Here is a 16254-nt window from a genome sequence, read left to right on the forward strand (position 1 = left end):
TGGCTTCCTATTAATGCATCCCAAAGGCAGCAGGTAATGGTTCAAGTGTTCGGGCCCTGCCACCCATGTGGGACATGCGGATAGAGTTCCTGGCTCCTGGCTCCAGCCTGGAATATTGCATGCATTTGGGGAGTGAACCAATAGATGAAAAATGTATCTGTGTGTGTGTCTTTCTCCCTGTCACTCTAACCTTCAAATAAGTAAATAAAAACCTTAAAAAGAAAATGTTTATGATCAAACTTTAGAAGAGGGAGAAATAAATGCTTCTAGAATAAACTGAAGTGTTTTTAAGTCCAATTCTCTTAGAATCAAGTTGTTGAGCTGACTGGTTCACAGGGCTTGTTGGGTGCCAAAAAATAACAGTACGAAATAACCAGCTCTGTTCAGGAAACTGGAAGAGCCTCTCTTGCTGGAGACAGACATCTCTTTCCTAAGTAAAGGGGGAAAAACCCAAGACCTGGCTACATTATCTCTGTGCTTCTCCTATGGAAACCTGGGGATGTAGCCATCAACTTGGGAACTTGCTAGAGGCAAACTGCCCCCATCCTACCCTCAGGCTGAGTGTGCAGGTGCAAAGACAGAACTGGAAGTTGGCACCTCTGAAAAGCGACCACATTCTGAAAAATGCTCCTCTCTGAAAGGAGGAGAAAGCAGGATTTTACTCCAAATAGAAATATTACAGCTTGGGGCTAGCATGGTAGCACAGTAAGTTAAGCTGCCACCTGCAATGCCTGCATCCCATGTGACCACAGGTTCAAGTCCCAGCTGCTCCACTTACGATCCAGCTCCCTGCTAACGCACCTGAGAAAGCAGCAGTGTTTGGCCCCTGTCATCTATGTGGAAGACTCAAATAGGCTTCCAGGCTCCTGGCTTCAGCCTGGCCCAACCCCAGCTGTTGCAGCCACTTGAAGAGTGAACCAGCAATGGAAGATCTCTCTTCCTCTCTGCCACTCTGCCTTTCAAATAAATATATGCATGTTTGGAGAAAAAAAAAAGAAGAACCACAGATTGTTTGGGGTTGGAGAGCTGTCATAAAGGGCACTTGCAATCAACAAAGTGAGGGTTAATAAAAGCCAAGGTTTATGGGAAGTTCTAGGAAACCATGACGCTAACTAGGAATCAAAACTGTTCTTATCAGTAAGGGTTATACAAATGTGCATTTGGTGTAACTCTTCAAAGCCTGTTTGACATTAAAAACAGATTTCTAAATGTCTTTTTAAAGATAGAGTTAGACAGTGAGAGAGAGAGACAGAGAGAAAGGTCTTCCTTCCGCTGGTTCACCCCCCAAATGGCCACCACGGCCGGAGCTGCTCCAATCCAAAACCAGAAGCCAGGTGTTTCCTCCTGGTCTCCCATGCGGGTGCAGGCACCCAAGCACTTGGGCCATCCTCCACTGCCCTCCCGGGCCACAGCAGAGAGCTGGACTGGAAGAGGAGCAACCAGGACTAGAACCCAGCGCCAATATGGGATGCTGGCGCCACAGGCAGGGGATTAACCAAGTGAGCCATGGCGCCGACCCCTGGTAAGCAGTCTTAATATTAGGTCTGTCTTGCAGAAAGCACAGACCCTGCTGATCACGTGGGCTATGGAGATGGCGCAGCCCCGACAAGAGCCCCTCCTGACACTTCATTCAAATAAGATCAAACAGCAAGTGTCTCCTGTCAAATGATGACTCTAGGGGCTGGTGCTGTGGCGCAAGGGTTAATACCCTGAAGCATTGGCATCCCATATGGGCACCGGTTTGAGACCCGGCTACTTCACTTCCGATCCAGCTCTCTGCTATGGCCTGGGAAAGCAGTGGAAGATGGCCCAGGTCCTTGGGCCCCTGCACCTGCATGGGAGACCTCAAAGAAGCTCCTGGCTCCTGGCTTCGGATTGGTGCAGCCCCAGCCATTGCGGCCAATTGGAGAGTGAACTGTGTAACTCTGACGTTGAAATATATAAATAAATATTTTTTTAAAAAATGATAACTCTGGATCTCTCCTACATCTCCTCACTGCATACACAAGGTGAAGATGGCTGACAGTAAACACAGGTAATGGACCTAACCCCGGGAGACACCAGCGCCCCTGGGCTCCGCACAGGAAGAGGAGGAAAGCAGACTCTGGATGTAGTTTGGGAAGTGCGCAGCATTCAGACTCAGTAAGCTGCCTACCATCCCAGTGCGCCCTCTTGTGAATTATGGGACCTGAGCAGGGTCTTTGCCATCTCTGAACCATAACCTGCTCAACGATAAAATGGAGCTATCTGTATCTCAAAGAATATGAAGGTAATTACAGTTTTTTGAAATTTTGTGCAGTTTTTCATAATATGCACTTTCCATGAGCTCTTTGAATATCCCTGTATGCATGCATTTCAAAAATTTTTGCACCAAAACATACTTTTAATTCCAGTTTCCTGGAACTTGTTAAGCACCTTGCAGGATGAAATGAGATAAAACGTGCAAAGCCACTTTTGAGAATAGTTTCTGACTGTACGATGCTTTTCCTGTTTCCGTGAAAGGGGCACACAGAAGGTGCCCCAGAGCTGAGGAAGGAATGGCCCCATCCCACAGCTGCTGGCCTACCTCTCCACGACCGTGAGGGCGTCATTGAACCTCGCAGCAAACACATCCCCGATAAAGTACTCAGCCAGGCGGCCCGCAGCCTGCAGCAGGGAGCTCAAGTCTCTGAGGGAGCAGTGCAGCCGCCGACAGTCGTTCTCCGCCGTGATGTTCAGCCTGTGTCCTGGAACACAGCAGCCCACGAGTGTTCAGGGGAAGAACAAGCTTTCATTACGCAAGACCACAGCCTGCAGCAGCAAGACCAACTGCTGAAACCAAGCAAGCCGCTAAGTACTTCCCAGGCCCAATGCCACCCCTTGGCTGCTCCAGGGGCTGGACAGGGACAGACAGCTGGTTGTGCTAATGGGGACCACGGGTCTGATCTGGTTCCTCTTCATCCAGGAAGGTGCAGACCTGGGGAGGACCAGGGGGCTTGCCCAACATGAGTCCTATCTCTGGGGCTAAAGCTAAATCTGTGACTCTAAACCTGCTGCCATTTGCACATGGCCCTGTCTCAGATGGAAATCTGTGGGCTCACAGGCAGGATAGCCTGGCTAAGAGAACAGGGGTACAGTCAGCACCCCAGCCAGGAGGACTGTATGTAGTACAGTACGTACTGAAGGGCACAGAACCTGGGTGCAGAAGACCCGATTCCCTGCCACTTCCTGGCTCTGTGCCTCATCAGACTCTTCTGAGTCTCAGTTTCCTCGTCTTTAAAATGGGGATGTGGGGGTAGGGGTGCTATCTACTACTCCAAGGGCAGGAATGCATTTAAGAGCCTGTAAACTAGGTTTGGATGACTACAGACACCACAAAGCTGGTGGCGTCGAAGACCCCCAGGTCATTCCCCGTCAATGTAACTTCTGAGCAAGGGAGAGGCTTAGAGGAAGGCTAAGCGTATCCTTGTTCCGTCACTTCCTTGCACGGTGCGCTCCCTCTCCTCACCAGTGTCCACAGTGAGCACGACCAGGCCAGGGGAGCCCTCCTGAAACCCGCTGCCCCGGGCATCTGCAGCCCCTCGGTTCCCTCAGTGTGCTTCCCACCCGCTCTCCACCACCACTTCTGTCTTCACCCTGTTAGGAAGCCAGCACCAGCCACCCTCCCTCGGGGCTCCTCCACCACCCAGACAGAGCACACAGTTCCCTTCAGCAAGCAGCCGGAGCCCAGAGGCTCTCCCCTGCTAAGAGCCGGGGGCCCAGACTCCCCAGTATCAACCCTGTGGGACGTGGCCTCCTCCCTCCATTCCGTCAGCAGGGCCCACAGAACGTCCTGTGCCTCACGTCTCTACCCCTGCATGAACTGTTTTCTCTGCCTTGACTGCACATCATTTCACCCTCTGCCACACCAGGGCCGGCTACGTCTTACATATGCTTCATGCTCAGCAGGCACCATCTGTTCTAGAGGCCTCCTGCCCCCTCCTGTGTTCTTCATGACACCCCACACCCGTAAGGAGGTAAGCTAATGACTCCCGAGTCCCCAGCAGTATGGGTGATGCCCAGCACAGCCCTGCTACAGACCGAGTGGACCACAGATGACTCAGGTGACCTAGAGCAGGATGGGTCTCGGGGCTTCACTTGCTCATGCTGTCCTTGTGAGCATCCACTTCCACCATTCCGTTCCCAACTGTAAGGGCTGTCAGAACGCACACAGCCCTGGGACTGGCACTGTTTGTAACTGTCAGGAATGAGAGCTGGCAGATGAGGAAGTGACTTAATGCTGCCTCAGATCCTACATTAACTTCCAAGTGACAGGGCTGGCAATAGGGGCTGGGACAGCCCCCCCTCCCCCCCCCCCCCCCAGAGACAGGAGCCTGGAAAGGGGGACACCATTACAAGGGATCACATTTCAAAAAGCAGGCAAACAAAACAAGGGGCAATACAAGAAAGGAACTAACTAGAAGAGACACAAAGGCCTGCTTTGACCTGCTCCAAATCACCTGCTCCCTCCTTCTCCACTGAACACAGGAGCGCCTCGGTCCAGGAGGCCGGCCTCTCAACCCACAGCAGCCCTACACAGGCCACCGGGAGGGGGAGCCAGCCCTCCACAGGATCAGCCAGGAGGGAGTTTTGGCCATGCTTGTAATGTGAGAGGGTCACTGCCTTTGTGGACCACAGAATGACACAGCCCTAATCCCTCAGTTGGCACAAATACCACAACCACACACCTTCTGAATGTCAATGGGACTTCCAGAGTTACAGCTGGGCAACTGACTCCTGGGGTCGGTTTCTAAAACCTGGTGCTTTACTGCAACCAAACAGGGCTCTGTGGATAACAAGTCCTCAGGGTAAAAATGCACCCCGATATAGGGGTGTAGGGGTAGGACAGGCCCCCGGGGAGAGGAGGTCCGCTTTTCTTTCAGCAAACAACGTGGGAAGGCTGCTGAGTCAGCAGCAGGAGCCCCTCGCTCTCACTAGAGGCAGCCATCTTCACCTGCGCGCCCTCTCCCGCCAGCCTCCACCCGCACCACTAGCTCTCAACTTACTCATTGTACTTAGCACCTTGAGCCGAGGACCCTCAGGAGTATCTAACCATGACGTTTTTAAATATTTTAAGCATACAAGGGAGACATTCTGTGCTTCTCTTAAAAATAAACCCAAAGCACCTCCCCAAATCAAGTCTCCGTTTGAGTATGATCCTTAACAGTTATCAAAAAGCTTAAAAATTTCCCTGAGCTAGCTTCCCCCTTCCGCCTATCCCAGCACTTCCCTCCACCACTTGGCCCTTCTTGTCTCGACTGCATGCTAGGTAGCTCAGTGCCTCCAGAGGGAGCCATCCACCTTGGCACAACTTGGCAAACGGGGCAAACTTGCCGCCTCACTGTCCCCCTCCCACTCCTTGAGGGCAGAACGCAAAGCAAGCCAAAGTTGGCTGAGCCATGACAGCCACGGGGTGCAGGCAGGGGTGACATTCTTCCAAAGCTCCTCCTGACACCTGCAGCCCTGGGTTCCTTTCATAACCCCCTCATCCCCTCCTCCTGAGAATCTTCGCCCTTACAATCACTCCCTGCTAACCATGCCCTAATTTGTCTAGCAAAGTGCAGTAGCTAGAATAGAAAACAGCCCAAGAGGGCCATGTATGTGCCTTAATTATTAGACTGAGCCATGTGAAACTGCTGGAATCTGACCACTTCTGACCCAACCACAATGCAATCCCACACAGTTCAACATAACACAGGTATGCCAGCTAACATTCCCGTTCATGAAACCTGCAGCTGGTTCTTTCCCAAATCAAATCCTGCACCCCTATCCACTGCAGCCTAGAGATCTAACCATTACCACCAGAAAATCATACAAGGAACCGACTAAACTTGAGGAGGTGGGCCAGTGTCCCACTGTCAAGTTGTTCAGATCCACCCGCATTTTCCATTTGGCCAGTAGAAACAGATTCCACCCCCACCCCACAAAAATCACAGATCATCTGCCACATAGAAGCTTCAGATGCAAATATTGCAACACAGAGAGCTTTAAAGGGATAAAATGTCAAGGCCACACAAAAGTTTTATCTCCCATCCATAAACCAAACCAGCCTGAAGCTGCCTGGATGTGCCCTGAGCCACATCCAAAGAATAGCTCCTTGGCAAACCATTCCTGGGGAAAAAGAAAAATCTTAATGTTAAACATAATTTAGTCTTCTCTTTTTTGTGGGGGGGAGGGTTAAGGGTGAGGGAGGGAGAGGTATGAAAACTAACATTTGAAGTATTCCACTTTGAAAGAACAAAAAAAATCATAGGGCTGGCGCCGTGGCTTAATAGGCTAATCCTCCACCTTGCGGCGCCGGCACACCGGGTTCTAGTCCCGGTCGGGGCGCCGGATTCTATCCCGGTTGCCCCTCTTCCAGGCCAGCTCTCTGCTATGGCCCGGGAAGGCAGTGGAGGATGGCCCAAGTGCTTGGGCCCTGCACCCCATGGGAGACCAGGAGAAGCACCTGGCTCCTGGCTTCGGATCAGTGCGATGCGCCGGCCTCAGTGGCCATTGGAGGGTGAACCAACAGCAAAAAGGAAGACCTTTCTCTCTGTCTCTCTCTCTCTCACTGTCCACTCTGCCTGTAAAAAAAAAAAAAAAAAAAAATCATAAACCATCCAGGTCTCCCCTATGGGGGACAGGGTGTCCCATGGGGGACAGGGTGACAGGGTGTCTTCAAGCCATCACCCGCTGCCTCCCAGGGAACACATTAGCAGACAGCTAGAACTGGGTGCACAGACAAGACTCAGACCCAGGCACTTCAATATGGGCTGCAAGTGTCCCAAGAGGCGACTTGAATGCTGTGCCAAAGCCCAGCCTAGTAAGAGGGTTTCTTCATCAACCAACAGCAGGTAAGGCAGAGAGGAAAGGATGCCCTGCCGAGGGTAGAGAGGTGCACCACGGTGTGCCACAGCCATACGACACACTCTGTCTTGGGCTACCGAGGAAGTGGAAGTAGAGGAAATACCAAACAGCACATGGGCCTTCTGAATTTGAATGTTCTAATGAACGATGGGGGAGTTCCTGCTAGGCTGGGAAACATCCCTGTAGGCTTTGCTGCTGGCCAAAATGTACACCCAATTGTCACGAAAGATCACAGTGGCAGAAGAGGGCAAGAACTGCGATTGGCTGCCATCCACACAGTTCCACCATGAGTTCAAGCCTGGGGTAGAACATAAATGCAGGCTAAAGGAGGGGCTGTAACCTACTGGGGGAAAAACGGCTTCGTTTCTGTTGAGAGGCAACGAGCCTGATGAATATAACGTGGAGGTTGTCTGGGGGGCAAACGGCCATGGGAACCAGGGAACAAACTGTCCTCAGTTTCAATGTTTTAATAGCTTTCACATTGGAAACTTGGCTTCTGAGCCACCACGGGACGGGGCAATGCTTCGTCATGCATCAGAAAGTTCATTTTACAACAGGAAATAAGCATTTCTCTGGCCTGTGAAGCGTTCGCCACTGGAGTGTGTAACAAGGATCGATGCTGAGGATGAGATTTATAATTGATCTGGAGGAGTGAGCACGCTGTGAAATTGCCGGCTAATGGGCTCCAATGGTGGCAGGTATGTGCCATTTGGATTAGGGAAAGATAAATGAGATGATCGTTCTAGGAGGAGAACCTCTGCGTCATCAGTCACTTCCCAGGAAAAGGATTTAAGACTCACTGCAGATTGTTTTCTCACGACAGACTCCACACGATGCTCAACAGCCCATTATAACAGCGCACAAGAAGCCCAGGGGCCCTCTTTTCTTTAATAGATCAGGAATGTATTTAGGGCCCTGAATACAATCTAATTTGAATAGTGGCCCTGAGGGAGAGACCACCTGGGCACAATTATTTCCAGCAATGGATTCTAGAAACATATGCAGCATTTGTGCATGGTCAAATGATTTTCATGAGTGCGGCCAGTGTACTTTAAAGACATGTTTCTTTTGAAAGTGCCTTTTACAAAATGCTGTGTATGCTGTTCTGACCCCTCTACAAAGCCAGAGCCTACACTTGGGACAGGTGGAGTCCCATCACCCTCAAACATCATCTTGGGACTAGCATTAACCAGCTGTGTGAGCCAGGAGAAATGAACATCAGTGATGTCTCTGAACATCAATTTCCTCTTCTCTGAAACAGAAGTATTTACTAAGTACACCTAACACCTCACAAGGCAGCTGAGAGACTTCAACAACCTAAGTAAGTAACACAGCACCTGGCACATAAAGAGTCATCAATGAAAAACCAAAACACGCTAATCCCGCACCCCACACGGCGAGGCCTGGAACCTGCAGCCAAAGCCTTCCCAGCCAGCCCCAGTCAGGGCCTCCCCTGCCACTCACAACAGGAGAGCCGGGGAACACTGCTGCCCAGGGCGTGCCACACGACTCAGCTCGCTCGGAGGCAGCTCCCAAGTCCCCTGATTCTAGCACCCAGGCCAGCCAGAGTACTGCAAAGTCCAAAGTCACCTTCTTCCATACTTGTTGACTCAAAGGACCTAAGGAAATACCCCAGGATATTAAAAGTCTTACCTTTTTGCTCCAAATGAGCTTCCTTACCAAACACCACTAGGAAACACTGTTATAACCTCAACTTTTACCTGTCCACAGCTGAGCGTGGGTTTTTAGTTTTCCCTGTTTAGAAGTGGGGGGGGAGATTTTGTGCAGGGATGAGGGTGGAGCTGCAGTGGACAAATCACAGTGTAACAGCAGAGGTGGCAGGAACTACTATCAGTCCAGTTTTCTTTTTTGTTTTATGAAATTAGAAAATCAAATCCAGTTTACCTGACCCTGAAGTAACTATAAATTGCTGCAATCCCAAATATACTTCTAAATTGTCCTGAAGAACTGGGAACTGGAAAAAAAAGAAAAAAAAAAAGATTTTTTTTTTTTAAACTCATAAATCTAAGTTTTAAGAGCATTCTAACATTAAAACATCGCAAGTACTTACGGGAGACAGGCGCAATCAAAGACTATTTTCTTGTAACCTTTCTATTCATCTAGGAGCAGTATGCTCCTCTTAGGTACCCCCTGCCCCAACAATTTCTTAAAAAGATTTACTTATTTATTTGAAAAGCAGAGCGACCGGTGCGGGGAATAGGGGGTTGGATAAACAGCTCTTCCTTCTGCAGGTTCACTCCCCGAATGGCTGCACCTGCTAGGACTAGGCCAGGCCAAAGCCAGGACCCTGGAACTCCACTCATCTCTGCTTTCCCAGGTGCACTAGCAGGGAGCTGGATCACAAGTGGAGCAGCCAGGACTCAAACTGGTGCTCTAGTACGGGATGCTGGCACCACAAGCAGTGGCTTCATCAGCTGCACCACAAAACCAGCCCCATTTTCTACAATTAAAACCACCAATTAACATATAGAATAAAAAAGAAAACAATATATCAGTTCAACACTTTTTTATTCAAAAAGGCAGAGAGACAGAAATCTGTATCATCTGCTGCTTTATTCCCCCAAAAGCCCACTAAAGCCAGGGATTAGCTAGGCCAAACCCAGGGGCCAGAAACTCCATCCAGGTCTCCCAAGTGGGTGGGCAGGGGCCAAGCACTTGGGCCACCATCTGCAACCTCCCAGGGTGTGCACTAGCAGGAAGCTGGGACGGGGGGCAGAGCTGGGACTTGAACCCAGGCACTCTGATCTGGGTGAACCAAGCAGCAGTTTAACCACCGTAACAAGCACCTGGCCCTTTTTCTTTTCTTTTCTTCTTTAAGCAAAGGGTGTTGGGGTGTTGACTATAACACTCCCACCAGGGGACATCAAGCCCCCAAATGACCTATACCTTCTAAGATTCTGAGACAAGACCATATCTATCTACATATAAATCCAAGACCCTATGCTTGAAAGAAACCTGAGACATGGCTTATTAAAGTGCATGGCAAAGTGAAAAAAATGGGCTAAAGCATTTGGAAGTCCATTTGCTCATGCAGCAGATAGGACTGTGTAAGCTCAATCTTTCTAAGGCTGCTACACTCACCACACTAAGATAAAAACAAAACAAACATGACAGGCCCCTAATGAGGGCAGATGGCAAAGTAAAATGACGTTGCACCATTCAGAACCCAAGACACACCTAGATTGTTCAGCACCAAAGCTGACCCCCAAAAGCTATCCCGCCTTTGAGGAAGAAATTAATTAAATCAAATCTCTCCCAATAATAAGCACCATTTAGAGAATGACAGACGATTCCAGCACATAAATACAGGAAGATAAAGCCAGCAATTTGCCAAGAGAGAGCTCTGAAGAGGCGTGATTTGTAGCAATCTAACTTTTATAAATAACATCTCCTTTGCATGTCTGGCCACCTCTGAGCTACTGAGGAAGGCGTTAGGCATTAAGGCTTTGCAAAAATTCCTGTTACAGCCAAGACTAAATAGAGCTCCCAAAAGTTGATTTATTTTGTATAGATGTTAGTATTTGTTAAGTCTGATAGTCAATTATGGCAATTATTTTTCTCTGTCCAAAAAAAAAAACAAAAAAAAAAACCATATAGATACTACATGGACATAGACAGAGTAAGGGAGAGGGTGAGGGAGGTATACAGGTGAGTGCAACAGCCATGCCACACGAGCAAGCAAATAACCAGACTCTCCATTCAGCTTCCAAGGTGAGTTACCAGTGTGGAGAAGGCATGCGTGGGAAGGAGCTCCATCACTTTGGCCACCACCTCCAAGCTCTGGCGCAAGTACCGCTGCCACTCTGTCTGCTGCTGTGGGGACACACAAAGTCATCAGCTTTCCCAAAGAGGCAGAACCTAGTCACTTTCCCTGCCAATCTCTCTGCTGCCTCAAGTCCACTCTTCCACATCACATTCTGAAGGAATGTAAACTGACAGAACCAGGTTATTTGGTACCATAAAAAGACCAAACTGGAATATTTTTTAACCCAGTGAATTGATTATATAAAAAATCATTTCCTCAGAAAGCAAATGATCCAGACAGAAAAACCCACTTTTTCCCCTAGGACCACAGGAATTCAGAGATAAAGAGTCACTTGTGAACCACAGACAGGCAGCATCGGCATCCTCTGGGGGTTTGTCAGAAATCCAAATTCTGTGGCCTCACCCCTCCCTCCAGCCTCCAAGCATGTTATAATAACAAGCTGATCCAGTGAGCCTTAATGATGTAAAAACTTCAAACACACTGGCCTAAATCATAAAGTTATTCAGAAATGGAACTCAAGTTTGCCAAGCACCTACTGTGTCCCAGGCACACAGGGAGGCTTTCCCTTCGTGTGCCTAACGTAACTGCCAACATGGACAGTAAGTCATGTCACTCTCCTTTCAGCAAGTGAGGAAGTTAAAGCTCTGAGAAATTCAGTACCCAGACCTCTAGCTCCTCTTGAGGCTGCAGGGATTCAAATCCAGGCCATCTGGTTCTCGGCACCCGGCGCTTTCCAACCCAAACATGGCTACCCTCAAGGTCTTGGCCATGCCACAGTCACTCTTATTTTGAGAACAAGAACAGTTACTTGAAAAATTTTAAGTGCCTGGTGGTTAAGAAAAAGGAACACTAAAGTTGTGTCCTTAAAAGACATTCTCCTCATCAATACTGGGCATGCCAGCATCAATAAATTCAAGATCCATCTGAAGAAGTATCAGCTTACAAAACACACTCAAAATGGACTTCCTTTCACAATGGTCATATCAGTTAAGGACCTCTTTATTCCCAGCAGTTTCCAGCTAGTCCAGGGTGGAGAGCAAGGAAGAAAAACAGAAAAGATGTGGAGTTCTCTCATGGAACCACTTTGCACTCCTCTGCTCACGTTCTGGTCCACATAGGTACAAATGCCTACAAAACATCTTTCAGGGAATGTCCCAAATAGAGCAGTAAGAGATTTTTTGAAAAGTTACAGATCTCCGTTCTGATCCATGGCACAACACACAGTGCTGCTTACATCGTCATCCAGAGTCTCATCGTCCAGCTCCTCCAGCTGGGCCTGGTTGTATCTGAACTGGATTCGATTCAACACCTCTGTGAGCAAGAGGACCAGGGCATCTTCGTACCTGTGTGGCAGGAAGACATTGAACATCAGGTGAAAAGCAGCTCAACTCAGATTTTGGAAAGGCTTCTGCACTACAAAAGGAATGGTGTCTATGTTGGATGAATATGTACAAGGAGCATCTAAATTCCTGACGCTTAGCTTATGGGTCAGCAAGTGTGTGTGTGAATAGAGTAGCAGCAGCTATGTCCCAAGTACCACGTATCTTCTTATGGAAAGACCCTTTTATTATTAAATAGTACCCTTCTTTGTCTCTATAATAATTTTTGTCCTGCGGCCAGTGTTACGGGTTAAGCCGCCACCTACAATGCTGGCATCCCACATGGTCCCCAGATCGTGTCCTGGCTACTCCACTTCTGATCCAGTTCCCTGCTAATGTACTTGAGAAAGCAGCAGAGGATGGCCCAAGTTCTTGGGTCCCTGTACCCATGTGGGAGACCTGGATGAAGTTCCTGGCTCCTGACCTCCGCCTGGCCCAGCCCTGGCCATTTGGGGCCAACTGGGGAATGAACCAGCAGCTGAAAGACCTCTCTCTCTCTCTCTATCTCTATCTCTCTCACTCTCTAACTCTGCCTTCTGAATAAACAAAATAAATCTTTAAAAATAATAACTTTTGCCTTGAAGTCCATTTGCCTGATATTAATATAGTATTAACTAATTAATCACTATTAATTAATTAATATAGTATTAATATATTACATGGAGTATTTTTTCCACCCTTTATTTTAAACCTGTTTCTGAATCTACTGTGAGTCCCTTATGCAGGTGAATCATAGTTGTTTTAATCCATTGCACCAATCTCTGCCTCTAATTGGAGAATTTAACCCATTACAGCTAATGTAATCAGTGACAAGGGACACTTGTTCTCTGCTTTCTCCACGTCTCATATTCCTCAGTTCCTCCATTACTTCCCTCTTTCGTGTTGAGACATTTTCTACTGTAGCATTTTGAATCCTTTATCATCTTCTCTAGTCTAGATTATGGGCACTGTACAGAAACATCAATCCAATGACTCAGTGCTTCTGACAGCTTTGAGTGGCAGGTGCTATCATCACTATTTTTCTGAAGAGGAAAAAACAGTTAACAGAAGGTGAATTGCCCACAGTCACAAAGCTACCAATTTTGTATCCAGGGTTCCTGTACTCAAAATCTCAAGTGCTCCCTACATATAAACCATCAATGGGCTTCTAGCCTGCTCTACCCAATCCTCTAAGAAGACTTAGAAAGCAGAGGAAGAAATGGAAAAGGCTCAGGAAAACTGACCCTTTGGTCTGTAACAAAGAGTAGTTTCTAAAAAAAATAAATAAATACTCAGAATCCTAAGTATGTCTATCACTCACGTGTGAGAACCTAACTCAGAAGTAAGCAAGTCATAGGCAACAGTTCCTCCCACAAGGGCCAACAAACCACTCATTTTCAAGAACTATGCTGCCTAAACATCTGCCCATCCTGTTCGGCACCACCAACAGGGACAAGGGATGAAGACCGGAAGGCAGGGGAGGGGTGAGGGCGCTCCACTCTTCCTGTGGGCTCGCCATCCTGGCAGCATTGCCCCAGCAATGGCCAGCTGAGAACAGCAATCGGTTCCAATTCCAGCCACATCCCATATGCCCAGAACCAGCCAAACCGTGAACCCCAAGCTGGGCCACTCCCTCTCCTTAAAGGAAGGGATCCTCGTTCCACAGTTCCTCTGAACTCCCGCAGCAGCAGGGTGGGCCTTTCCTGGATCTGAACCCTAGCTACACAGGCTGCCGTTCTGATCCTCCAGATTTGTCAACTCCAACCTCTTTCCTTTGTACTCCTCATCTTATCAGTGTTAGCTCAGTGCTCTCCTATTTATTTAAAAGTCTGAGTTACAGAGAGAGAGAGAGAGAGAGAGAGAATCTCCCATCCACTAGTGCACTCCCTAGATGGCCACAACAGCCAGCACTGGGGCCAGGCTGAAGCCAGGAGCCAGGAGCTTCTTCCAGATCTCCCACAAGGGTGGCAGGGACCCAAGCACTTGGGCCATCCTCTGCTGCTTTTCCCAGGCCATTAGCAGGCAGCTGGATCAGAATTGAAGCAACCAGGACACGAACTGGCACCCATATGGGATGCCAACATCATAAGCAGCAGCTTTACCGATGTCGCCACAACACCAGGCCCCTCAGTGTCCCCTTCCTAAAACCTAATTAGTCCATTTCCTACATTGAATTCTCTGTTAAAATAATTAAGAGTGGTCTCTGTTTTCCTGATGACCCTAACTAATATATACCACCAAAGCTGAACAACAATACAAAGACCAAATGTAGTCCATGCTGTCAGAGTTACACAAACCCTTAAGAGTTTTCACACTTCAGAGTCTGGCAGCAATAAGAGCTCATTTCTTTTTTTTTTTTTTTTTTTTTAAGATTTATTTATTTTATTTGAAAGTCACAGTTACACGGAGAGAGGAGTGGCAGAGAGAGAGAGGGGTCCTCCATCCGCTGGTTCACTCCCCAGATAGCCACAACAGCCAGAACTGCACCAATCTGAAGCCAGGAGCTTCTTCCGGGTCTCCCACGTGAGTGCAGGGGCCCAAGCATCTTCCACTGCTTTCCCAGGCCATAGCAGAGAGCTGGATCGGAAGTGAAGCATCTGGGCCTCGAACCAGCACCCATATGGGATGCCGGCACTGCAGGCAGCGGCTTTACCCACTACACCACAGCACCTGCCCCAAGAGCTCATTTCTTAACCAGAAACAGAGACACTGCCCATCCACCTCACCCCCAACGACATTCCCTCTTACTGACAAATGACTGAACAGCCAAACAAACACCAGTCCAATGCTAGATGGACAACTGAGCACAGCCCAGCAAAGAATGCAGACAGGGAAAATGACTTAAAAAAAAAATTAGTAAATTAGCGACATCTGTGGGGAAAATCACTCCACAGAGTCAAACCCCACTTCAGTAGACTTCAGAGGAAGGTGTAAGATCCCACGCACAGGCCTGGAGCTTAGATTTGCCATTTCCTTACCGAAGTTTCATGCTACACACTGCTGTGACAGACCAAAACATTTTCACAGTTTTTCTAAGGAAGAAAACCCATTTAAGACCAGAGGACAGACCAAAGAAGAGATGAATGCTGCCACCTACATAACTGTCTTCCTGGACTTTGTATACAATGATAACCCTAAATTAGACCAAAAATTCTTAGAGGCAGTTGGTGACTCTGGCTGCAAAAAAAAAGTACTTAACCACTTAGAAAACAAAGCCCCACCTCAGGAACAGGCTAACGCATACACAGAAAGCTGACAACCCAAGAGCACGCAGTGGGGGTTGGGAGAGCACAAGAGTATGGCAGGTGCCTGCCCTCTCCACACCCATTCTCCTCTTCTGCCTTGAAAGACAGCACTGCACTGAGGCCAACTGAAAGCATCTTGATGGAAAGATCAATGGGATCAAAAGAAGCCACTGAGTGGAGCTTCTGGGAGAAGTTCTTTTGCCCGGGCTCTCCCACTTCTCATCCTAGCTGCTGGATTGTGGCTGTGGTATCCGCAGCACCGTCACGTGTGCTGTGCAGGTGTAGAAAAAACATGAGAAGATCCCAAAGTGACATGACACACAGAGGGGTCACCAACCACTTCTCAAGGGAAATACCACCAACAGATGACAACCTGACAGTGACACAGAGGTGGGAGTCTGAGGACTTTCAGGCTGCTACTGCGACAACCTCCATGAGGCTCTTCAGGTGGCAGGTGGCACAGACTGAACTGTGTCCCGGGCCTGCCCTTCCCCAGTGCTGACACCCAATCCTCTCCTAACCCTCAATGCGACAGGGCCTATAACGAGGCAACAATGGTTAGATAAGGTTATAAGAGTAGGACTTTAATCCACTAGGACTGCACCCTTATAATGGAGAGAACTTTCTCCTCCCCACACATGCACAGAAGCTGGGTGTGTGAGCTCACTGTAAGAAAGCCATCACCTGCAAGCTGCCCAAAAAAATCATAGCAGAGACTAAATCTGCCAGTACCATGACCTGGGACTGGGAGCCTGTGGAGCTGTGAGATAAATAAATGTCTGTTGTTTGAAGTCACCTGGTCTGTGGTACTAGAGAAGGTAAATGATAAGGAAAAGAAAGCAGTAACTTCCAAGAATGAAGGAAAAGCAAGAGAGTTGGCAAGCATTTGAGAGAAAATAATAGACTATTTCTCTCCTAAGATCTCTAAAATACAGATGATTAATGAAAGCAAAAATCAGAACACTGATCAAGTTTTCAAAGTACATGGACAGGGGCC

At 48.3% G+C, this 16254-nt stretch overlaps 1 protein-coding gene across 2 annotated transcripts in view; it reads right to left on the reverse strand.

Annotated features, from left to right (window-relative positions):
* LOC133750211 (exportin-6) overlaps positions 1-16254 on the reverse strand; it is a 123467-nt gene that overhangs the window by 24267 nt on the left and 82946 nt on the right. The window contains exons 10-13 of one of the 2 annotated variants that reach the window (XM_062179667.1): positions 11889-11997; positions 10609-10698; positions 8773-8842; positions 2567-2726 (exon numbers count right to left, since the gene is read on the reverse strand). In XM_062179667.1, the coding sequence (XP_062035651.1) occupies positions 2567-2726; positions 8773-8842; positions 10609-10698; positions 11889-11997 (429 nt within the window). Of the gene's footprint in view, positions 1-2566; positions 2727-8772; positions 8843-10608; positions 10702-11888; positions 11998-16254 lie in introns of both variants that reach the window. The other variant, XM_062179666.1, reaches the window with a different exon arrangement.

Source organism: Lepus europaeus, chromosome 21 (genome assembly GCF_033115175.1).
Source record: "Lepus europaeus isolate LE1 chromosome 21, mLepTim1.pri, whole genome shotgun sequence".
Taxonomy (NCBI): domain Eukaryota; kingdom Metazoa; phylum Chordata; class Mammalia; order Lagomorpha; family Leporidae; genus Lepus; species Lepus europaeus.